The sequence below is a fragment of the Elgaria multicarinata genome, chromosome 5 (genome assembly GCF_023053635.1).
Source record: "Elgaria multicarinata webbii isolate HBS135686 ecotype San Diego chromosome 5, rElgMul1.1.pri, whole genome shotgun sequence".
Lineage (NCBI taxonomy): Eukaryota > Metazoa > Chordata > Lepidosauria > Squamata > Anguidae > Elgaria > Elgaria multicarinata.
In genome coordinates this window covers 21,241,987-21,266,166 of record NC_086175.1, presented here as the reverse complement: position 1 = coordinate 21,266,166, position 24,180 = coordinate 21,241,987, and the positions used below count along the sequence as shown (strand labels likewise).

Below are 24,180 nucleotides of genomic sequence, written 5' to 3'. Positions count from 1 at the left end.
CATGAGTGTATGCTTTTATTTATTTATTACATTTATATACCACCCCATAGCCGAAGTTCTCTGGGTGGTTTACGGCTTTTGGGTGCAGGATCATTCTGTAACAAACCAGAAAACACAGTGGCCCAGATCTATGTCCCAAGGACCTTACAATCTACAGTTTGCCATTGGGAAAAGAGGAAAATGGGACAACGGTAGCTATGGATGAATATGAGCGTCGTGGTTACATGCACTTTGGCTGCATTTATTTTAAAGAGGACTAATGGCAATGAGGGTTCTATATTTTTGCCACTGTGGTATTTCTAGCAGACGAAGTTTAGTTAATCCATGGCTAACATACAGTTCTTTGCAGATGGGGGTGATGGAAATGAATTGTTACCACTGTCTCCTCTTGCACTGTCTTTTGACGAAGACCCACTTGTTTCCATACTCCAAAATGATGATGCCCAAGATAGGACTGGAGAGAAAAAGAACTCTGAAGAGTTGCAGAGTCTCTGGAGAAAAGCCATCCATCAACAAATACTGCTACTTCGAATGGAAAAGGAAAACCAAAAATTGGAAGGTTAGTGAAGGTTAACGTAACGAATGACTGGGGATTTTATTCCACCGTTCCCTTCCAGGCGCAATGGCCCAGTGGTCAGCTAATGAATTCCCCATGGATCTTGAAGCAGAATTAGCCAATGGAATGTTGTTTTCAAATTGCCAAACTGTATTTCTTCTACTTGATGGGCTCATAACTACCCTTTAATAAAATTATTACCAGAGTGGCTCACAAAATTAAGAAGAAAAGCAATTTAAACAATGACGAATCTATCATGCTTTAATGCATGGCAGTTGATCTTGGCTGAGCCTGGGATCCCTGTATGGGTTCAGCACCTTTTGTTTTCCTTTCTCCAGTAAGAGAGGCAGTTTTTCTTCCACCTTCACAGCACTTGCTGCTGTTCTTCCTGCCACCTTCTCCCTCTGGCCACACACTGGTCATTTTCTTTCTCTTCCTCACACAGTTTTTGTGTTGCGTTTTGTCAATGAGAAGATCATTATTGGCAGGCCAGTTTGCCTAAAGGCAACTTGCCTGTTTTTGCTGACCTTTGCAGCCAATGCAAAGGTGAAAAGTAGCTCAGTGTGTGTTTTAGGGCATCCTCTCAGTTCATGCAGGGCAATGGTAAGCCTGGCTGTTGCTCCACATCAACTGAATGATCTGTAGAATTGTACATGTTTTAATCTTGTAAACGCCTTGAGTCCCAGTACTGGGAAAAAGGCGGGATTTATTATTATTATTATTATTATTATTATTATTATTAATCTCTGTGCTCTGAAAATATTCCATGGAAAACAAAGGCTCTTAGGCATTTGAAGCTGCATTTATTATTATTATTATTATTATTAGTAGTAGTAATAGTAGTAGTAGTAGTAGTAGTATCACGCCTTTTGCCCAATGCTGGGCCTCAAGGCAGCTTTACAAAATTAAAAATATGCAAAAGTTAAAAATATAAATATAACATTGAAGCGTATAAAAATATACGCTTCAATATTAAAACATTTAAAATACATATCACAATTTTAAGAATCCTATGCATAGACAGAGGTGCATAGACAGAACTGTGTGAGGGAAACGTGGGGAGACGCTAGTCCATCCCCATGCGTGAGTAGGCAGTGGCCTGCAGCAGGAGGTCTGCTCTGTGCTTGTTGGCTCCCCATACAATTTAGATTGCGGATTTGGGAACCATCCAGAAACAAGCAGCTATGCTTGTTCTCAGGATAGGTCAGGTCAGCGGAGCCCCCTTCTGTGAGCTCCACTAACCTGTTCCATTCCAGAAACAAGAATTGGCGCTGGTTTTCAGGATAATTTATTTTGAATCGTTAGTTCCTACAGCGCGAGCACTCGGTTCTGCTTCTGTAAGAGAATCTGTGGAGGCACAGTGGCAGCATAGGATACTGCCCTCAACCTGCACAAAATCCCTGGTTTTGGAGCCAGTTTATACATTCAGCAAAATCCAGTAGTAAAACTGGATCCTGGACCGTATGCTTCAAGCTACAGGTTGGGAAGTGGCATGTTGAAAGAAAAATCAGTCTTATGTGTATAAATCTAGCATGTTAGTGAAAAGAGGTCAGCCTAGTCCCGGCATCCTGTTTTCTATAAGCAAGATACTGCGGGTGGCTGGAGCGGGGTTGTCTCGTGGATAAATGTTCAGTCATGCAGTCCTCTATCTTCATCCAAAAGTGGTATGGTGCAGAAACAGATTTACCATTTGAATGTGGTGTATAAACTAGCCCTTAAATGGGACGCAGGGCATGCATTTACCTTGTGCAGGGTTCCATGTGGGTGAGTATAGCATTTAATGGGTTCTTAACCAGTGTGCTGGCCCTTATGTACGAAACATTTGTGTGTGTGTCATCTGTGTTCTTGGTGAAAACAGTGCTAAGTTAAGGATCCTTTGAATGTGGTGCTGGCATACATGGAAACCTTTGTTAGTGAGTTCTTTTTGCAAACCGAGGGTCCTATTTACATCAATTCAAACTGTGATGTTTGGAAGAGTAAGAATGTTCCAAACCTTACCATAGACTTTAGGTTTTTGTTTTATATCATCTTAATAGCTTGGGAGCTCAATATAGTTATCTCTGCAATACAACATTTGGGGTGGGGGGAAGTGTAAAATATGTTCACTAAATGAATATCTTTGTAATCTTTTTCTGTAGATTATGGACTAAAAAAGCATAAAGCAAATGCTCCCCCACACACACACTTTTTTTCCATAATGGTTAATTTGAAATGATGAAAACAAGAAAATAATCAATGATGGCAGTGGGAATTCTGCTTGAGTTAAAGTTTTAATCCATGTGTTTCAGCTTGTTGACTTCCATCAGCATCATATTTCTTGCTGTATCACATAGTATTTCACACTGCATAATTAGATGACTAAGACAACATTTGGCTGTAAACCTCTTCTCAACCCCGCATTCAGAGGTGGGAAGACAAGGGCCCTTTCTACACCTAAGGATTATCCCAGGCAAATAGAGGGATCCATTGTGTTGACTGTTCCCTAACTACACACACACACACACACTTTTCTTCCCCTGGTTTAATAATTTCCTATGGAGTTTGTCAACAAAATACTAATACAAATACTTCCCATTCTTTCTAATGCTGCTGAGGAGGCTTGAATGATATTTTGTTTTATAGAAGGTAAGATGCATGTGAAGATAATCTCTCCTTCCGTTCCCTAGATGCACACTTCCCTTGATGAGTAAAGCCTCATTATTTTATAAAGATCCCTATTTATGTATTTACAATATTTATACACCGCTCCATGTCTAAAATAGATTCCGGAGCAGTGGGCGTAGGAATAAAACGTTAAAACGATAAGAAGAGGAGAACGACATATTAAAATTGTTCAATTTAAAACAGAATGCCAATAAAAATGGTGGCTGGTCAGTTGAGAAATGCTTCCGGGAAAAGACCTGTTTTCAGGATGTGCTGGAAGCAGCACAGTGTTGGCACCTGCCTGACCTCCAGGGGCAGGGAGTTCCAAAGGAAAGGGGCCACCACACTAAAGGCTTTTCTCCTGGTGGGCTCCAGTCGGGCCATAGGCCCACATGGAGCCACCAGGAGCATGCCCTCTAATAACCTCAGTGACCGGCAGGTTGGTAAGGGAGAAGGCGCTTTCGCCAGGTATCCTGGTGCTAAGTTGTTTAGAGCTTTGTACACTAGTACCAAAACCTTAAACTTGGCCCAATATCCGATAGGCAGGCAGTGCACTTCCCTCTGCAAAGGAGTTACATGCTGAAAAGGGGCAGCTCCCGACAACAGCTGAGTTGCTCTGTTCTGCATTTGCTCCAGCTTCCGGAGCAGCTTTAAGGGCAGCCCCACATAGAGTACCTTGCAATAATCCAGTCTTGAGGTTACTAACGCCTGTACCACTGTGGCCAAGCTATCCCTGTCCAGAAGTTATTTAGGTAACTTCAAAACCTGAAATGTCTGAAAAGCAATCAGTACCCTTAAAGTAGTCATTTATCTTGCTGGTACATTCTGTGTACTAAAGAAAATCTGATAATCATATGTATGGGTTGACAAGCCAAGAATGTAGTGATGGCCACCAATCTGGATGGCTTTAAAAGGGGGTTGGATAAATTCCTGGAGGCAAAGGCTATCAATGGCTACTATCCCTGATGGTTGTGTACTATCTCCAGTATTTGAGGCAATAAGCCTGTGTGTGCCAGTTGCTGGGGAACATGGGCGGGAGGGTGCTGTTGCACCATGTCCTGCTTGTTCATCCCTGGCTGATGGCTGGTTGGCCACTGCAGAGTGCTGGACTAGATGGACCCTTGGTCTGATCCAGCATGGTACTTCTTATGTTCTTACTGCACTCAAATCGTTGAAGAGCTGATTAGGATGGCAGTCTAAGTGTCCAGAGCTTATGCACAGTGAGAGAGCAGTGTTGCATGAACCTTCCTCCAGACATCTCTTTCTACCTTTTGACCCATAGAACAGACACATGATATAACCTTGTCTGAAGCTGAGTATGCGTAGGCCCAAACTCTATAGTGTTAACTGTTCATTTGTGGTTGTTAATGTGAAGCACTGTGTACCTTGCCTTCTCTCCTGCAGCAAGCAGAGATGAGCTCCAGTCCAGAAAAATTAAGTTGGACTACGAGGAAGTCGGTACTTGCCAGAAAGATGTTATAAATATCTGGGATAAGAAACTGTTGAACTGCAGAGCCAAAATCAGGTGCAACATGGAAGATATCCATGCTACTCTGAAAGACGGTAATTTTTGAGTGCAATGTGCTCACTGCATAGAGAAAAGCAATAGTTGTACATGCCACCATGTGCTAGGAAGGAGCATAATGCAAAACAGGGGAGGTACTCTTTCTCCAAAGCTCTTTTATTTGCATTAGTAGCCCAGCATTTTCAGTTGAAAACTGGATAATTAAAGTTTCTGTGGGTTAGCACAGACCATTGGGAAAAAGTGTGGCCAACAAATAAAAATTTCTGGACTATAATTAATGATGATAAGTCAGAAGCCAAGACCCAAACTATTTTTCTAAAGCTCAGAAAGTTGCTTTATTGATTCTGAGCCCAATTCAGGCCCTGTCACACCCCAGATAATGTAACAAGAAGCGCAACAGGGTCCAATTCCTTGCAAGACTCTTGATTGGTCAGGCATTAAAGGTATTCATATAGAATGGAGTACAAAGAGTAGACAATTGTGAGGAGAAATGAGTGATCATATAGATTTTTCTGGATCTGTTCAACTAATTTGGATTTGTGTCTCTTTCGTCTCCTCGCTACCTCTTTTTTGTTTTGTTTTGTTTTTGGTATGTTCAGGTGTACCAAAAAGTCGCCGGGGAGAAATCTGGCAATTCCTTGCTGTGCAGCATCGTGTAAGGCATCGACTGCCAAATAAGCAGCAACCTCCTGACATCTCTTACAAAGAACTCCTGAAACAGCTCACTGCACAGCAACATGCTATTCTTGTGGATCTAGGTAAATTCTGTCAGAGATATCCCACAATTTAGGTTTCTTTTTTTTAAAAAAAATTTTTTTTATTGCTTTTCCACATTAATTAAACATATAACATTACAATAAAGAAAACATCAAAACAACTATTACATACTACATACATGTTGAGTAAATGTTGAGTACATATGTATTGAATAGATATTAACTATAAAATATTATACCATAACATAATCATTCTTGACATAATAGTGCTCCCCCCACCTCGGGATCTATTCCTGATTCCAAAATCTTATCGTTTCTTCTGCTGGCGGTTTCCCACTTCCCTTAATAAACACAAATATTAGGAACTGTTTCCAGATTCTTTCAAACTCATTTATTTTAGTTATACCTTTTCTCCACTTAATATTACAAGTCAGTTTATCATTAATAGCTATATCCCATACTCCTTTATACCATTCTTCAATAGAGTATTCCCCTTGAATCTTCCAGTTCCTAGCTACCATCAATCGTGCTGCAGTCAGCAAACTCGATATCAACTCTTTAGTTTCTTTTCCACATTTCATATCTTCAAATAGTGACAGTAATGCAATTTAGGTTTCCAAATTATGGGAATTGTGGCAGAGGAGAGGCCTGCTGTGCACGTGGAACAGACTACATCCTGGGGGTGTTTGTTAAGGGCATGAGAAGGCGTATTCCAGATGAACTAGCGCTGTGATAAATAAATAAATAATAAATAAATAAATAAATAAATAAATACCATAATAGAAATGATAGAAATTCCTAAGCTGCCCAGTGTTCAGGAAAACTATCGTTCTGTTATTCTCCACTGTTGGCTAAGAAATGTAGTAAAATCCGCTTCTCCTTTTGTACAAGTGTTGCCCATGCTTGTTGGGAATCTGGACACTTACACAGATGATCCGCTATCCAAGAAATTCAATGTACACTGGGAATTTAACCTCTTTGGTAAAATGATCATTTGTATTCACCCATTTTTTACTCTCTTTATAGCCATTAATGCTGCTTTTTATAATTTAAAAAAAAATAAAAATCGTGAATTCCAAATGCTAGCCAGCAACTCATTCTCTCTCTCCCTCCCTCCTTCTTTTATGCCACAGGAAGGACCTTCCCGACACATCCTTATTTTTCTGCTCAATTAGGAGCAGGGCAGCTGTCACTCTTCAACCTTCTGAAAGCTTATTCCTTGCTGGACAAGGAGGTGGGCTACTGCCAAGGTATCAGCTTTGTGGCTGGCGTGATGCTTCTCCACATGAGCGAAGAGCAAGCCTTCGAAATGCTCAAATTTCTCATGTATGACCTTGGTTTCCGGAAACAGTACAGGCCGGACATGATTTCACTACAGGTAAGGGGGGGAAAAGAAGGAAGAAAAAGAAGACGAGGGATTTCAGTTCGAAATCGGCAACATTAAAATAAGATTGCATAAGGCACCGATAGTCAGTTGGTGGCTTGTGAAGTGAAAACGGCCTGCGACCTGCTTCTCTTTCATTCTTGATCTCTCTCTCTCTCTCTCTCTCTCTCTCTCTCTCTCTCTCTCTCTCTCTCTCTTATCACGTGCCACCAGTCCTTTTCATTATAGCCCCCCCCATAGTTGCTACTACCTCATACAACTTTCCTCATAGCCCCTGCTACTGAGAGCCATCTGGCCTTGGGGACCAGATTTATTTATTTATTACATTTATTTATTACATTTATATCATGCCTTTTTTCCCCTCCAAGGAATCCAGGCGGCGTACATAATCCTCCTTCTCTCCATGTTATCCTCACAACAACAACCCTGTGAGGTAGGCTGGGCTGAGAGTCTGTGACTGGCCCAAAGTCACTCAGTGGGTTTCCATGGCCAAGCGGGGACTAGAATCCAGATTCCCCAACTCCCAGTCCAACACCTTAGCCACTATACCACACTGGCTCCAGTCCACTACACCACACTACACCAGTTCCCTGTATTATATTATCAACCGTCTTGGTTTTCAGCCAACACTTCGCTGCTTTATAACTGTGTTTGCTGGTTTCAGTGGCTAAAAAAAGGAGAGGAGCTTGATGTTGGAAGCTAATTGTGGTGACACAATGAGAGGCTGGACGTTTATGGCATTTGGTAGTGGAATTCCTGAAGAAAGTGTCGAGAATGAAACCTGCCTGAGCTGAAAAGAATCTCGGGCGCAAAACCACATGTGATGCTAAACATGTCATAAGGATCCACATCAGTTTTTTCTTAAAAAGCCCCCAACCCCCATGCTATTAATGATCAGAACTGTAATGTGCAGAACGAGCAGTGTACAGTTCCTCCTCCACTCTGGTGCTGATGAAAATTGTTCCCCTTCCCCGTGTTACTATTGACCCCAGAAAAAAGAAGAAGCTCCCATTAGCATTTAGAAACACACGTAGTTTGGCCCTTAGAAGGCAGTAGCCAAAAATGAATGGACCAGAATGGAGTCAGGGGAGAAGAATGGAGCGAAATAGAGGGTTGGGGTGGGGTGGGGTAGGGGTGGCTCTTTGAGGTTGTTCAGAGAAGAAGGAAGGGTACTCTGTACATAACCTCATGGTACATGTGCTCCTAACCAAAAAGTGCTACAGTGCTTCAGAAATTATCTGTCACCAGCATGAGGAATGGAAATTGCACAAAGTTAGCCATTTGGATCCTGGGAAGCAGCTTATTTACGTAGTAAATATGCATGCATAGAATCAGGCTCCTGGTCTGACAAGCTGTTTCCAGACTTAGGAATAGCTTCTTTCTTAAGTGTAAACCTCCCTTAACAATGTAATAAGGCTTGGCAGCTAATCGATACCTCCCTGCCTCTCATTTCTCTTCAGAGGAGATTGAGAGTCCGTGCTTGGAATGGCAAATCAGTTAAAGGAATGCAAAATGTTGGAGTGAAGGTCTGTCTTCAGAGTTGTTGCTGATGAACAGTGGCTATTTTTGTGCTTGTTTATTGAGGGGTTGGAATGTGAAAGGCTGAGGTGTTTGGAGCTTCTTGGTTTAACTGGGACATGATAGAAGCCTACACAATGAAGCTTGCATTCTGCAGACAAAGATGGCCACTATTAGAAGTTTCATGGCTCAAATATAGAAATCCCCCCCCACCCCCCACCCAGCCATGGCTGATAACTGTGGCTACCAAGTTTGGGTTCCTCTGTGCAGGTGTACTGACAAGTATTACGAGGTAAATTTTATCTCCTGAATTGTAACATTTTTAGAATGGTCTAGTAATTAAGGTGTCTTTTATATTTATTTATATTTATTTATTTATTACATTTTTATACCGCCCAATAGCCGAAGCTCTCTTTGGCTGTGTTTGTGCTACATTTCAGCTTCCTAACTATATGTAAGTGTCTCTGTGTGTCTTTTTGGCTGTGGAGCAGCTAAAAATACCTCAGATAAATAAATAAATGAATAAATAAATAAATAAATAGTGTGGGAGTAGCTAACGTTTTGTGGCACACTTAATTACCCCACCCCACCCCCCATTTTGAGGGAGAGATGTAACACACACACACACACACACACACACACACACACACACACACACTGTTTTAGGAATTGGGGTTTCTTAAGCTATGTACATGCCAAATTTCAAAGCTCTAGTTCATGCAAAATTACCTGTACTGATTTCAAACATGCTTTATCAGTTGGTTTTATTGTGCTCTTCATGGTTTTAATTTTTGTTAACAGACCAGAGAGCTTTGGCTATTGGGTAGTATAAAAATGTAATAAATAAATAAATGAGGCCTAACAGTGGTGTGTGTGTGTGTGTGTGTGTGTGTGTGTGTGTGTGTGTATGTATGTATGTATGTATGTGTATGTGTATATATATATATCTGAAGAGCAAAACTACAGATGGTATTTCAGGTCTAAGGTAAGTCTTCTGACTTAAAAACTCACTTAACCTGAAATTCGTCCATTTCAGCTACAACTCCTTTTCTAAAAGCCATCTGTGTTAGTGGCTATAACAACATCTTATGGCAGTGAAGTCCACATGTTTACATACATACACACAATTGCATACATCTTTAGGGCCACACTAAACATGATGTTAATTATGTGAATACAATTAATGTGTACTTTCAAAAATAACAGATGGGGGAGAGTTTAATCCTTTCCCCCACTGCTGTCGTCTCAATAAATATAGCCCCCTCTTCATTGCAATTTTCATTGGCCCCAATGGAGGTAGATCAGTCTGTTCTGCTTGATCCCACCAGAGGTATCACTGCTTGGCTCTTTTGGGGGAAAGGGGCATCTCCTGGCCAGATTTGCAGGGCCCCTGAGCATTCCTTCTTGAGGCACTACAAGATTAGATGCCATTGCCCCAGCGAAACATTTTTGGGCAAATGGTTTTGCATGGGCTCCTGGGAATTCCATCTTGCAGAGTAACTGTGTTTTGTTCTGGACTTGCCCATCCTAGACTGTACTGCTTTCTGACATAACAAATATCCTGAGCTGAACTTCCTTCTGCCTAAGAGGAAGTGGAAGTTTGCTGGATAAACATTTTCCAATCTCCTTTGTAGGCAGGAGGGCATTTTGCCTGTCTCATGTTTTATAATGAAGCCTCTGTTCTCTCCAGTACATGAACTTGTAGGGAGTCAGTTGGAGGTTCTTTCTTCATTCTGGGCAACCTGACTATGGCATTGATTCAGACCTGTGTTCCCTTTTCCCTTTTCCACTTGTAAGTCCACTTACTTCTTGGCTTAATAATCTAGAGGCGAAATAACTCTAAGGCTTGGTGGGCTGAATATGTTCCATAGTGTTTAGGAGACAGGCATACTTTTGGGCATTGCACTTGATCTTCGGCTATCGGGGGGTATAGAAATGCAATAAATAAATAAATTGATCTGGAGCAACACTGAGGGGGGAAAAGTTGGTTATCGTGATGATACATCATGAACCTATTGGAAGAAATCTGAAACTTTCTTAATCTCTTCCTTTTTTCATATTTTAATGTAGATCCAGATGTACCAGTTGTCCAGGCTCCTTCGTGACTATCACAGAGACCTTTATAACCATCTTGAAGAAAATGAAATCAGCCCTAGCCTTTATGCTGCACCCTGGTTTCTTACCTTATTTGCCTCACAGTTTCCATTGGGATTTGTAGCCAGAGTGTTTGGTAAGGTGTTCCCTTTTTTCCCTTTGTTTTTTTTAAACAGCCATGAAGTGAGCAATCATTCCTAAAGTCTCAGGGTTTGATAGATCAGAATACTTCTCCCACGCTTCCATATTATTAGGATGAACATTAGTTGTACTATTAAGCAGTTAATCTTGCTAAATAGAAATTGGTAGGAACTTTAAAGCTGTTGATCTTTGGATTTTTTAGTTAAAGCTGATTCAGATTTCTTTTATTTTTAAGGTAATTTGGGTCTGGTAGTTCCCGTGCGTTGAGCTTCTAACTACATAACCTTTTGTTATGTACACTTTCTCTTACCATCCCACCCTGCCCCCCAGCCCATGTAACCGTAATTCAGCAAGAAGGGCTGAGTAATAAACCAGTATACAACTGGTGGCAGTCTGTTCAAAGCCACCTTTGCCACAGATAGTGAGAACTACAGTTACCGCTTGTGTGTTCCATTCTGCAATGTAGAATTCATGGTGGCTTGAAAGGTAGAAAGAAAACCACATATTAGCAATAAAGTTATGCTTAGTGAGACTGGCCCCATTACTTTTTGTGCTGGCTTGACTGACTGCACCATTGATATAATATCCTCACAATTCAAGTGTGTCATGGTGTTTGTGACATTATATTGGATGAATGTACTAAGTTTTTTCCCCCACCAGAAAAAGGAAGACTGGCAACATGTTTACATTACATAGCTCTTGATGTACATCGCTTTATGCAAATTGCTTGGCCTAAGACTTTTGTCCCAAGACTGGTCCTTTTGGTCTATTTTTTGCCCTTAATACAGAGGCAGGTGCTGCAGCCGTCTGCTTCTTCTTAATGACTATACCTGTACAATTGTATGTATGTTGCATTTGCACTTTTTATGTTCAGATGTGCACTTTTTTGTTTTTTGTGTTGCACTTTTAGATGTGTTAGGTGTAAAATGTATAAGGAAAAATAGGACTTCTATAGTACAGCCCTGGGCATGTTTATTTACTTAGAAATACCATACTGTTTAATGGGGCTAACTCCCAGGTAAATACATAGAGGATTGCAGCACAGATTAATTTTTATATATACACTTACAGCAATAGATCAAGTTTCTTTGAAAGAGAATTGAGAAATGTATATCGAGCAACAAAAATAAATATTACCACATAAAAACACAATACAACTATCTATGTTTTTATGTTTCTGATGGTTTTTAAATTTTGTATACTTTTTAATGTTTACTGTTTTAACCTTTGTGAACCGCCCAGAGAGCTTCGGCTGTGGGGCGGTATATAAATGAAATAAATAAATAAATCTCTTTTAAAAAGCAAATATCTTGAAAGTTGCATTTTGAATACTATTGTTTGTTAAGAGCATCTGCTATTGTAAATGATACATTGGACAAAATTTCCATTTGAAAGACTTTGGGTTCTGAGCTGACCCTCCTGCAGGAATTTAAAAAAGAAAAGATTGTTACAGGATCACATATTAAGGGATTATATATCCATTTCACTTGCTCCTGGGCCATGTTGAGCACTGTTAGCCAGGACATGTTTCTTGTATTCATTCGAGGAGATGTGATCCAGTTTGTTGACTTGGAGTATTAAAGTGTGCCTGAGATATATTATTATTATTATTATTATTATTATTTATTTATATAGCACCATCAATGTACATGGTGCTGTACAGAGTAAAACAGTAAATAGCAAGACCCTGCCGCATAGGCTTACAATCTAATAAAATCATAGTAAAACAATAAGGAGGGGAAGAGAATGCAAACAGGTACAGGGTAGGGTAAGCAGGCACTGGGTAGGGAAAACTAACAGTAGAAAGTAACAGTAGAAGTCTGCACAACATCAAGTTTTAAAAGCTTTAGGAAAAAGAAAAGTTTTTAGTTGAGCTTTAAAAGCTGCGGTTGAACTTGTAGTTCTCAAATGTTCTGGAAGAGCGTTCCAGGCGTAAGGGGCAGCAGACGAAAATGGACGAAGCCGAGCAAGGGAAGTAGAGGCCCTTGGGCAGGCGAGAAACATGGCATCAGAGGAGCGAAGAGCACGAGCGGGGCAATAGTGTGAGATGAGAGAGGAGAGATAGGAAGGAGCTAGACCGTGAAAAGCTTTGAAGGTTAACAGGAGAAGTTTATATTGGATTCTGAAGTGAATTGGAAGCCAATGAAGAGATTTCAGAAGCGGAGTAACATGGTCGGAGCGGCGAGCCAAGAAGATGATCTTTGCGGCAGAATTCTGAAATGCATTAGATATTTTTGCAAGAAAAAGCAAATATTTTTGTCTCAGGAATCTTAACAGCTTCTCAGTTGACATAACACTACAAATCAATAACTTGTATTGGACAGGTAATCTAATCTATCTTTTGTTCTCTATCCCCTGCACCAGATATTATTTTTCTTCAGGGAACAGAAGTCATATTTAAAGTAGCACTAAGTCTGCTTAGTAGCCAAGAGGAACAAATCATGATGTGTGAAAGTTTTGAAAGCATTGTGGAGTTTCTTAAAAACACTCTCCCAGATATGACAAAGGCTCAGATGGAGAAGATTATGACACAGGTAATGGTCTTTCCTCCTCGCTCCTAGCAGTAGAATGTGTTGGCCTAGTGTTATGTCTAAGAGACCTGGTTATGTATGAATCAAGAGTGCTTTGTTTGAACCTCACTTCGGCTATGAACATACTAGGTAACCTTAGGCAAGCCATTCTCTCACAGCTACGCCCTGACTCCGTCTGTGATATGGGTACAATATTACCTTTAATAGAGGGTTGTAGTAAAGATTACTGAGATAATGTGTGTGAAGCACCGTATAAAATCTATTGTTACTTAATATGAAGTTGTAAAATTGGCTTGTACTCCTGATGCCATGAGTAAAAACTGCCTATATCATGGCTCCTTCACTTTCCACCTCCACCAGCCAGCTGGGTGCTTCTTATGAGCAGCCTCATGTACCAATGAGAACCCTGCATCAGCTCTTTCTGTCTGTAACAACAAAGCTGGTGTGAAAACGTCTTCAATAAGCTCCTTGGCTAGGCTGTGTTTGGGTGAATGAAGGAGATAAAGACTCTGTTCTGTGAAGAGCTAACTAAATAACATGTATACTTATGGGCTGCTGTAATTAAACTTGTGCTGGTTTCTTTGTGTTACAATTTCTTTGAGGGTTTTTTGTTGTTGTTACTGGACGTGTTAGCAATAGGTCAAAAATGTACAGCTATCCTGTTATCAATACACTCTTCATCTATTGGTCTGCATAAGAGTCTAGCCAAATCTTACTGAGTCTCACAAGCTCCATTTTGGATCACACACGCCATCTTGGAATGTATATACAACTGATCCTTAAAGATTTTTGGATCACACACTCCACTCAGAAACACCTACTCAGAGTGTGATCATTCCTGGGAGAAAACTATGAAAGCTGTCTTGATTTGTGTAGCCTAATTTGGATACCTTCAAGGGTGTGCTTCTGTCCGGTTTTGAGGCCGGCAAGTGCCCTGATCAAAGCTCAGGTAGTCCTGGGTGTAAACAATGAAAGAAGTCAGTCCAGTCCAAGGTCATACACAGAAATCCGAATAGTGTAGTAGGAAAAGGCAGGGGCAAGTTCAAAAGCAGTCTCCATCCATAGAAGTCAGTTATGCCAAACGTCGAAGCAAGTCAGGGAATGTCCAAGAGGGTGATCCAGGTGGGTTGTTGAGAGTGCAGGAGTCAGCAAGGTCCGGAGAACCAAGGCGAAGTTGACTGCAGCAGAGATCTGGTTCTGGCTGTGCTGATTTATAGCTAGTTGTTAATCAGTACAGCTGGCTAATTAGGTCAGTGTGCTGTTTTTAAGGGAGGTCCCATGTTGTGGCCTCTTCTTGGTTCTCTGATGCTCCGTTTGAGCCTATGCTGTTCAGAGGGATGAATCATCTTCGGCTCTGCCTCCTGCATTTGGGAGAATCCATGAATGACACTGGAGGGGCCAAGCTCTTCCTCATCCAGTGAATCCTCCTCCAGATAAGGCATGACAGCTTCTCTCTTTCAGATTCAAGAGATTCAGACAGTCACACTCACCTGAATTAACCAGTGCATGACCCCTCATTAAGAAACTTCTTTTCTCTTTCTTTGTAAGGTATTTGAGATGGATATTTCCAAACAGCTTCACGCGTATGAGGTGGAGTACCTTGTTCTGCAGGATGAGCTGCAAGAGAACTCAAATCTGTGTGATGATAGTGAGGCTCCAGAGAAGCTTGAAAGGGCAAACAATCAGTTAAAGAGACAGAATATGGACCTGCTGGAGAAGCTGCAGGTAAACAATCAAGGGCTGAGCTAGTTGTTTAATAGAACACCTGGACCTGGGTCTCTGATGAACATTTAAAATGTGGCTAGGGAGAAATGCTAGAGATACTTAGCACTCCCCACCACCTTTCTTCTCTGTACTGCCATATCCAATCCTCTTTTCCTCATAGGACACTTCCAGACTTTTATGTTTGTGGCTTGGGCAGTTGATTATAGAGAAAGGATGTAATTACTCCCACCAAGTAGTTCTCTTCCCCAGATTGCATCTCCTCTCCCACCACCACCCTCCACTCTTTACATATTTGAGAGAAAGGCCTAGATCTTCCGCTGAATAGTTAGGTTGGTCCTCCGGTTCATTACAGTTCAGTAGGGTTTTGAGCAGAACCCAGCAAATGTTGGTCGTGAGAGACTTGTCCAATTAGTCGAGCCGACAGCTGGTTAATAGAATCGACGGAATCAAGTGGTAGCACTGTTTCTGGACTGTGTTGCTTCAGACTGCACATGCGTTTTGTGAAGCAGCATTGGGCAGGTGCTTTGCCCTGCTGCAAATTTATTTATTTATTTATTTCTTATAGAATATTGCTGTGCCCCCAGCAGACAGTTTTGGAATTATTGGTGTAAATCGTCATGGACGATGAGAAACCTGGGTTAAAGTCCCAACTTGGCTTCATGAGAAATCTGGGTTGAAGTCCCAACTCCACAATGAAGCTAGCTTTACAGACTTAGGTCTTATCAGTAAACTAGAAATAAGAGAGGCGGCCTCTATCATGAAAACACTGTGAGAAACATGCTATGAGGAAATGTTAAGGTGAGCAATTTATGCAAAACATATACAGTCAATTACATAGGAAGATATTTCTTTCTTGATTAAATTGATTATGAGTCAGAAAGCCCCCCCCCAAGGCAACGTAAAATTAAAAAACTTCAGAACATCATCTATACTAGTAATAAATTCAATTCTCCAGATGTAGCTCCTTATGCAGCCAAGAGGGGATGGATACTGAGCTGTCCACAGGCTCAGGAGAACCTCAAAAATTTGCAGGACCACAAACGATGTTTAGGAGGGAAAACCTCTCAAGAGGAGGAAACCAAAAGCAACCCTGTGAAGACTAAGCATGCTCAATGGTCATGGACCGCAGACTGACTGTTACTGGTCAGGGTAATCGGATAATGTGGAAGTGGGTATGGCTGATTGACTGGACCATGGTACAGAAGCACTCTGCCACTACAACATTTTGTTCCATGGCCTACTTGTTACGGCTTAATACTCTCAAGTATGCTCTTGTTTTAAAGCCATTCTCTTGTTACTCCCTTGATAGGTAGCTCATGCTAAAATCCAGAGTGTGGAATCCAACCTGGAAGATGCCTTGGCAAGGGAGAACGAAATGAAGAACTTAATCCAGTCACTGGAACAGGAGAAAGCACTCTATCAAAAGACTATCGAGAAGATTTGTAGATACTTGCCTAAAGAAGCACTGTCTGATTGCGAACAGCTGCTAAAGGAGGCTAACTGTAACACAAGCAAAATCTATAAATAAGCCATAAGTAAAAAAGTTGCAGGCAACACAGTTTCAGACAATAAAGAAAAGGAAAGTGATAAACAGGCCGCTGTGGAAAGTATCTGCATCATTTCACACGGGTACTGGGATTCTTATAGCAGCAGAGAGGCCTTCAAAATATTGATATGCAAATCCCAGGTTAAATGTTTTTAATAATGTGTGTACATAAATTGCAATGCACAAAACAAAACAAAAAGATTGAATCTAATGAAGACAACTAGATGTATATTTAGGATTGATCTAAAGGGAAAGGGATGAAATGTCACCCTTTGAGACTGCGGATAACTTAAATGTCAGCCTCCATATGTTCCCTTGACATGGAGCGAAAGGAACGTGTTGTGTCTTTTCTATACATTGATTAATACTTGAAAAGAAAAGCAAGAATGTAATTTTTTCCTCCAAAGAACAGCATGTTTCCCATATTATTGGGGGATTTCTTTGTGTTTTTGTCTTGTTTTTTTGTTTGTTTCTGATAATTTTTGTGTGGAAAATCCCTGTAAGCTCATATGTGCCTGTAATTAATTCTACTGACAATGGCATATGTGCAAAGATAATTCTGACTGGCTGTCATTCGGAAGCTTTGTTGCCGAGGAGAGTTAACAGTGCTGGGTTGCGTTCACATGCATGTTGAAAAGTAGCCCAGCCTTATTTTCCCAGCTATGCTTCAAGAAGTCAGGAAAAGTTAGTAGTTCATCTCTTTCCCACACCCCCTTCCCTGTACACTGTAGTGTGAAATCAAAACTGAAACAGACTAACAGAAGCCTCACATGATGTATCTATTGGTGGGGCTGGACTATGTAAGATGGCAAGTGGGTGATGAAATGTTTGAATACCCCCCACCCCGTAAAACACTTCCCACACATACATAATTAACATATGAAGTGAAAAGTTCTAGGGTGAGCCTTTCCTTTGACATGTTAACTTGATACATGCAGGTATTACTTTATGTGATGAAACCTTCAATCATTTCAGCTGTTACTTGGTGTCTACATGGTAGAGTCCCAACAACAAATAAATACTATGGAGCTTCTGTTCGTCTGTGGTTGAACATCAGTTTTGGAATAGCCTTTACTTTGAACATTGTATCCTGCAGTTTATTAGGTAATGATTACAGGGTTTCGATGAGCCAAAGAAACCTTGTATGTACCCCACACCACCCTCCTTGTTCCACTTCTGTTTAAAGAGCCAATGACTCGTCCAGCTTTTTTTCCTTCGTTGGGAGAAGAGCATTAGAGAACACTTCAATATTAGGATTCCTTAAACATGTAGAATATTATAATGCATCAAAGATGCACTAGCCTCAGAGAAGCATATAGGCGTTAACTACATTAACTTTACACAGAGGATGCCGTCCAAATTTAGTGGTTGGTATATTTCAGCTTAAAATGTCTGTTCAGTAGTACACTTCTTTTTCTTCTTTTTTAAAGGAAGATTAAAATTATAGATACAATTTGATGCTTTTCAGGTAGCTTCTCTCATTTTATTAGTCTCTGCACTGCACATTTTTGAAGATGTGTTATTTTTGGAAGTCGTTTCTGTCATGTAGACCAGACACTGAAGTCAATATTTGACCTGACAAAGCAATTAAAATAGCAGTCAATCATACACAGGAAATGTACATTTTCATCTTGGGACATGCTTGAATTGCTGTAACATTCAGTGGGAATTATTTGTTATATTCCTACAGATATTATTTTTTAATAATAAGCAAAGTGCCAAATTCAGCCAAGTGTCTTACTCATACAAGTTATATGTGTGTTGTGGGGAGGGTGTTCAGTGCTTCCTTTGTAATGTGCTTTATGAAAACAAGCAAAACCAAGGGACAACAAAGTTGGTTTTCTGTTTTATTGCCACAATGTGAGTCTTCCCCCACCCCACAGTTGCTAGGTGATAGTATTCATGGGAGTTATCATGGGCACAGTTCAACAGGAGTGAAGGAAGTGAATGGGAGAGAGTGTAGTCATTTCAGTTGTGGAAGAGAGATTTCTAATAGATTGCTCCTAGGATTATTGTCTTCTCCTTGCCGCCTCTTAACAAATAAATAGAATCCCATGGAATCTGGTGAAGTTGCAATAATATTGCATTTTACCAGATAGGAAGGAAGGGGTGTGTGATCTTTCTGGGTTTTTTGCAAGTTCATTTCAGGCAATCTCCGCCATATAGAACTAGTCTCATGTATACTGTTGAACTGTGTATTGTAATGATTGAGTTGCTATGGCACAAATTTCTTTCCTTTTCTTTCTTTCTTTCTTTGAGGCACAGACAGTTTCACTCTCTGTTGGACTTACTGACTTATTCATGTATCACCTGGAGAATTTCCAATAAACATCATTGCTGCATTTGCTGTGGTTGTTTTCATTTGCAGTATGGATCGTTTTATACAGAGAGTGGATAATGGTACATAATGGTACAGTTCCTCATTCATTATGGTGCAACTCAGGTTAATGCAATTAAATCAGCATTAAATTCAGGACTGACTAAAAAAAGTATTTCTTCACATTTTTTTTTTTTTTTACTGAAAAATAATACAGAATTATCTGCCAAAAGGTATCTGGCTTAGGTGACTTTAAACAGGGATTGTATGCATTCATAAAGGATAGATCAATAGTCTATTAGCTGAGTAGAGCCTCCATGTTCAAAGGCAGCCAACCTCTCAGTATCATTGGCTGCAATCATGTGGCCGGCGGGCTGTTGCCTCCATTCCCTGCTTGCAAGCTTCCTATGAACATCTGCTTCATAATAAACTGATGAACCTGGGATCTTCATGTGTTTTGCATGCAGAAGGTCCCAAGTTCAATACCCAGTATCTCCCCTCCATTTAAGTGGACTAGGAAAAAATCTTGGATGAAACCCTGTGAGCTGCTCTGTTGTTGAGGTTTGCCTTTTACTCTTGTGTAAGTGTGCATGGCACCAATTCAGATTGAGACAACTGCGCTCCAGGAGGGTAGGGACAACACACGCCCCCTTCTTGTGGGGGATTAAAAAAAAAATCTCTGTTGACTTTACTCTCTCTTTTCTTTTGGAGGTGGGGAGTTAACTCTACCCTCCCAGACCATGGTAGTCCCAATCCAAATTGGGGCTGTATGTGTTTAGACAAGAATAAAACAATCCAAATTGGGGCTGTGGAATGGCCTGCCGGAGGAGATTCGTCAACTTACCAGTCTTTTAGCATTTAAGAAAGCTATAAAAACTGATCTGTTCCAGCAGGTCTATCCAGTGGAATTTTAGGATGCTTTAAGGATGTTTTAACAATGTAATGTTTTTGATTTGCATTTTATGTATTTTATACTTGCTGTTGTTCCCCGCTTCAATCAAAATGGAGAGGTGGGTAAGAAATATTATTATTATTATTATTATTATTATTATTATTATTATTATTATTAAGTTTCAGCTACATGCAGTGTGATTAGAGTAACGTGTAGTCTATAGGGGCCATTCTTACTCTATAGCATGGACTAGTATACAATACAAATGCAACAGATTGAAATATAAATTATAGCATGGAATAGTAAACAATACAAATGCAACAGATTGAAATTACAAATTTACATGTTCTCTGGAGGAAGCTCAAACAGCAGTGCATGCAGTTGGCAGCAGGTTCTCTGGCTGGAAAAACACAGTATGAGGATGCATTGAGCGTCAGGAGAAATTTTTGAAGCCCTTAGATGTCTGCGCTTTCCGTTAATTGTATCATGATGCATGGGTTCATCGTGAACCATTAGGAGTAGGTGGAGTTTTCTGAATACATTTTGTAGAAATATAAAGAAAAAACACAGACTCCAGCTATTAAAAAGAAGATATTTAAATTAACTAGATTGGATATGGGAGCTCTATGAAAGCATCTCTTCTATAAAAAAACACACAACACACGTTGAATTTGGATATAAAGGCTTGGCTCCAATGCTGTATCACAGGATCTAATAGGAACCAATACCCTATAACTTCTACATTTGTATAAGTTATAATATCCCCACTTATCTGCTGCTATCTGCACCTGGCAGCATATGTGGTCACAAGTTAGAATTATTTGTTCCATACATCTATATATTTTAATATGGGAATACAGCCACATATAAAGGAACAAACATCTGTTGAATACCTTGGATCCAACCGATATTCATTGTTTCTTTGAGATAGTTGGATTTTATTGTATATTGTGTCCAAACCTCTATCTACAATCACACCCTTGAATCTTAACAACATTCCCTTGTTTGGCAGCTGTGATTACGGTTTTGTTCAGTTACTGAGTGGCCAGGGCCTTGCAGGTATTCTCTGGAATTCCATTTCTAAAGTGTCAACTGCTGCACACCATATTAAACCCCTGACCAAGAGGGGAAAGCCCATTAAAAGATCCCCTTCCCCGTGAAATAAGGGGAAGATGGTAAATGCACGTGGTCTATCTGACAAACTCGTCTTGTTCTAGACAACGCTAGGTTTTTTCCAAAACTGGTTTGACAAGAAAACATGGGCAGAAAAAAATAAATGTGCGTACTATAGTCAATTTGTGGTTCCACAAATATTTCTCTGAAAAGCTGCCTTCTGTATGCAATGGTTAAAACAGTATGTTCCCTCTCTGTATTAGCCCACTAGATGTCTCTGTTGCTTTTGTATATCCTAGTGAAATTTCCCAGACATTTGCCATTAGATATGCTCCCTGCAAGGGTGACAATACACATTCACCTTCACTGGTTAATGAACCATGTGTACGAATTCCCCGTAGATTCTTCAGACGTGATTGTGCAATTTATACATTTCGACTCTGCTCTGCTTTCCCTTTGTGTATTGTGTAGTTTTGTTCCTCCTCCTCCTTCAGTCCCGTTCCACTTCCTGTTTGCCTGGGCATCTGGCTATTCCTTGAAGCTTTTTTGGTTATATAATTTCCTGCTGAGGCTTTGCCAGCAGAATGGAAAGTGTCAGCTGCTGCTGCACATTTGGGTTGTTGTGATTGCTTTAAACAGAAGCTACTGTAACGTTTATGTGATGTAATTTAAGGAAGGTCTTCACTCCTGCAAAAAAAAAAAAACTTTCAATTTTCAGATTGAATACAATTCTTCTGCATCTTGAATGTGTTTCACATCTTGTGAATGTGCATCACATCTTGAATGTGTTTCCAGTTGTCATGCTTTTCGTTTCAGTGGCAGATTTATTGTGTGTTTTCTTAAAAGAAAATATTTACTTATTGCTTGTGTGGCACGTGGGTGGAGGAGGGCGTATCTTGCCCACCTATCTAAGTACTCTCCTTCAAATGTTCGGAGAGATGGATCAGTTGTGGGAATTGGATAGAAACCCCCTAGGTGCAAAGCTGTGGTAGAAATCGGCCTTCAAGGTTCTAGGTTCAGTAGTGATGACACCAGTCTCCCAAGCCTTTGGGTCTATTGTTGCCCAACCATGCCACTTCCTTTATTGACCAGGTCTTCACTGGCTCTGCTCACTGGAGAACCTAACACAGTAGTAGGGGAACGCCTTGTAGCTTTTACTGCATGGTTAACTTCCCTTTCAGAACTACAGTTTAGGGAACATTTGTGGGTTTATTGATTGATTGACCCATATTGGTATGTAAACGTCTTAGATATGTTATTATGTCAAGCAGTATCAGTATTAATAAACAAATAAATAATATCATGAAAACTTTTAAAACAAAAACAACCCCCGCTCATTCAAGCAACAGCAAAGGCACTGGAAGGGAAAGGGTAGCTGCATACCTTAAGGAAGGAGGGCCATCAAATCCTCACTCTCAAAGCTGGCTCTGGAGTTTGTGGGTGGGTGGTCCTATTCGCACCACCACTGCCTGCCTGTTCACCCATGGAACACTTGATGCTGCGCCTTGCCAGTGTTGCAATTTCTGCACCAAAGGTGGGTAGGCAAGGAAGTCAATGGCAATGATATCTTGTCAAGAAGCAGCAGCAGGTGATCTAGTTCACAGTGAACACAAGGTTTTGGCACCTGCCTGTAGATGCTGGCCCTGCTCCCTCTCTCTTAGTCCAGTGGTGAGACTCTGATGTGAGCAAGACTTCAAGCAAAGGTTGCACAGGGATGGCATGGAGCCTAATTCAACTAAGCAATGCGGTAAGAGTTCCCAAGTTGTCTTCAAGAAGAACCCTAGATTTCTGGCCTCTCTCCTAGTGACTAAATGGAACACGTTTCCTAGAAAATGCAAAATGAACCTCAACTTCAGCCACAATGAAGACCATGAATGGCAATCAAGACACTCGATCCTGATGAGGTTTAGATTGGAGGATCAACGTATGCCATGGTAAGCACAGCAGAAAAAGTAATAGACAAATGTGGATGAGATGCCTACTCCAGATCTCATCCCATGGAAGGTAATAGAGGGAGAGGGCAATGTTTGTAATTAACCATAGTTACAAAAATCACATGCTGGCAAGTATTTGTATCAACAGCTTTATTGCATGAAAAGGAACAGATCCACAGGATATTCATAAAGTTCACAAGTTCTAACCACGGGCAATAGTTAGATTTTCTGCAAAATATCCAAGGAATACAGCTCAACTTCTTGAGGCCAAGGACCAGTGACCTCAAATTCTGCGCTTACTGCTCCTTGAGCTCTGCTTCTGGAAAGAACAGGATCTGCAAATGGGGTGAATATTGACTGAGCAAGGGTGTGGACTGGACATGGAAATACAGAATGGTGTGACAGATATGCCACACGCTTGATGTCTAAGAGCTAAGGATGCTGCTATGCAATGCACAGTGTCTATGTCACTATATTTTGATCCAGAAAGTCTAAAGTTTTACGTGTCGGCCATGCCAATTCCTTTCTGTGCCTTGTACTGGATTTTCAAGATAAAGATGCTCATTTAAATTCACTTAAAATGAAGATTAGTGCACAATATGAAAGTAGGGCAGACAAGGCTTTCTTCAGTGCTCTTTAGGAGATCTCTCCCGTTGGTTGGTTGCAGCAACCTTTAAATATAGAGGCAAAGATTATCCATTTTAGGTTTCAGGATATTGTTAGAGGGGAGATTTAAAAGCCAGACTGCATGTCCTCAATTACACGTGTATGTAAACCCGTATCTGTATATGCACTGAACAACAGGAATGTTTTTGCATCTTTTTCAAAATAGTGGCATGCACACAGTGGATTGCATGCTGTAGTTAGACAAAATGGAGAAACTAGCTCAACTCAAGAACATCAACCGGGTGACCATATGAAAAGGAGGACAGGGCTCCTGTATCTTTAACAGTAATGTAGAAAAGGGAATTTCAGCAGGTGTCAATTGAAGTGGGTGAAATTCCCTCCTCATCACAACAGTTAAAGCTACACTAGCTATAGTAGAGTGGCCAGATACAAAAGAGGGCAGGGCTTCTGCAGCTTTAACTGTTGTGATGAAGAGGGAATTTCAGCCTCTTCAATTGACACCTGCTGAAATTCCCTTTTCTACATTACTGTTAAAGATACAGGAGCCCTGTCCTCCTTTTCATATGGTCACCCTAATCAACCCAGCTTCCATGTTAAGAATACATGTTTTTTATTTTACTGCAAATATTTACAAGGGGGGAAAAGCTTGGTTAGAGCACTGGACTAGCAGCATATTTTCTTGTGGTCTTAAATAGAGTTATAGAGCAGAGGTGGTGGATTACTTTGGCAAATAAGGAGCAAGCAAGGTACTAGTGCAATAGCGGGATGGTCTTTTGAGGCCGAGATTCGACGGGAGAAGCTCAAGTTTCAATAGCACAGGTTGGTCACATGAGGGGCGGAGCAGACAGATACGTAGCTCCATCACACCGGGGGTTGACACACTACCTACCTTCGCTTCTCAGCCAGTGTTTTTGTTCC

The 24,180-nt window shown here is 40.7% G+C and overlaps 1 protein-coding gene across 3 annotated transcripts in view; it reads left to right on the top strand.

Moving 5' to 3' along the window:
• The window catches only part of TBC1D4 (TBC1 domain family member 4), a 49,422-nt gene extending 30,701 nt beyond the window's left edge, over window positions 1-18,721 (top strand). For all 3 annotated transcript variants that reach the window (XM_063126017.1, XM_063126018.1, XM_063126019.1), the window contains 8 exons: window positions 350-559; window positions 4,604-4,762; window positions 5,324-5,482; window positions 6,574-6,818; window positions 10,413-10,572; window positions 12,942-13,111; window positions 14,657-14,833; window positions 16,143-18,721. In XM_063126017.1, coding sequence (XP_062982087.1) covers window positions 350-559; window positions 4,604-4,762; window positions 5,324-5,482; window positions 6,574-6,818; window positions 10,413-10,572; window positions 12,942-13,111; window positions 14,657-14,833; window positions 16,143-16,361 — 1,499 coding nt within the window. In that variant the 3' untranslated portion in view covers window positions 16,362-18,721. The remainder of the gene's footprint in view (window positions 1-349; window positions 560-4,603; window positions 4,763-5,323; window positions 5,483-6,573; window positions 6,819-10,412; window positions 10,573-12,941; window positions 13,112-14,656; window positions 14,834-16,142) is intronic.
• Window positions 18,722-24,180: the final 5,459 nt, after the last annotated feature.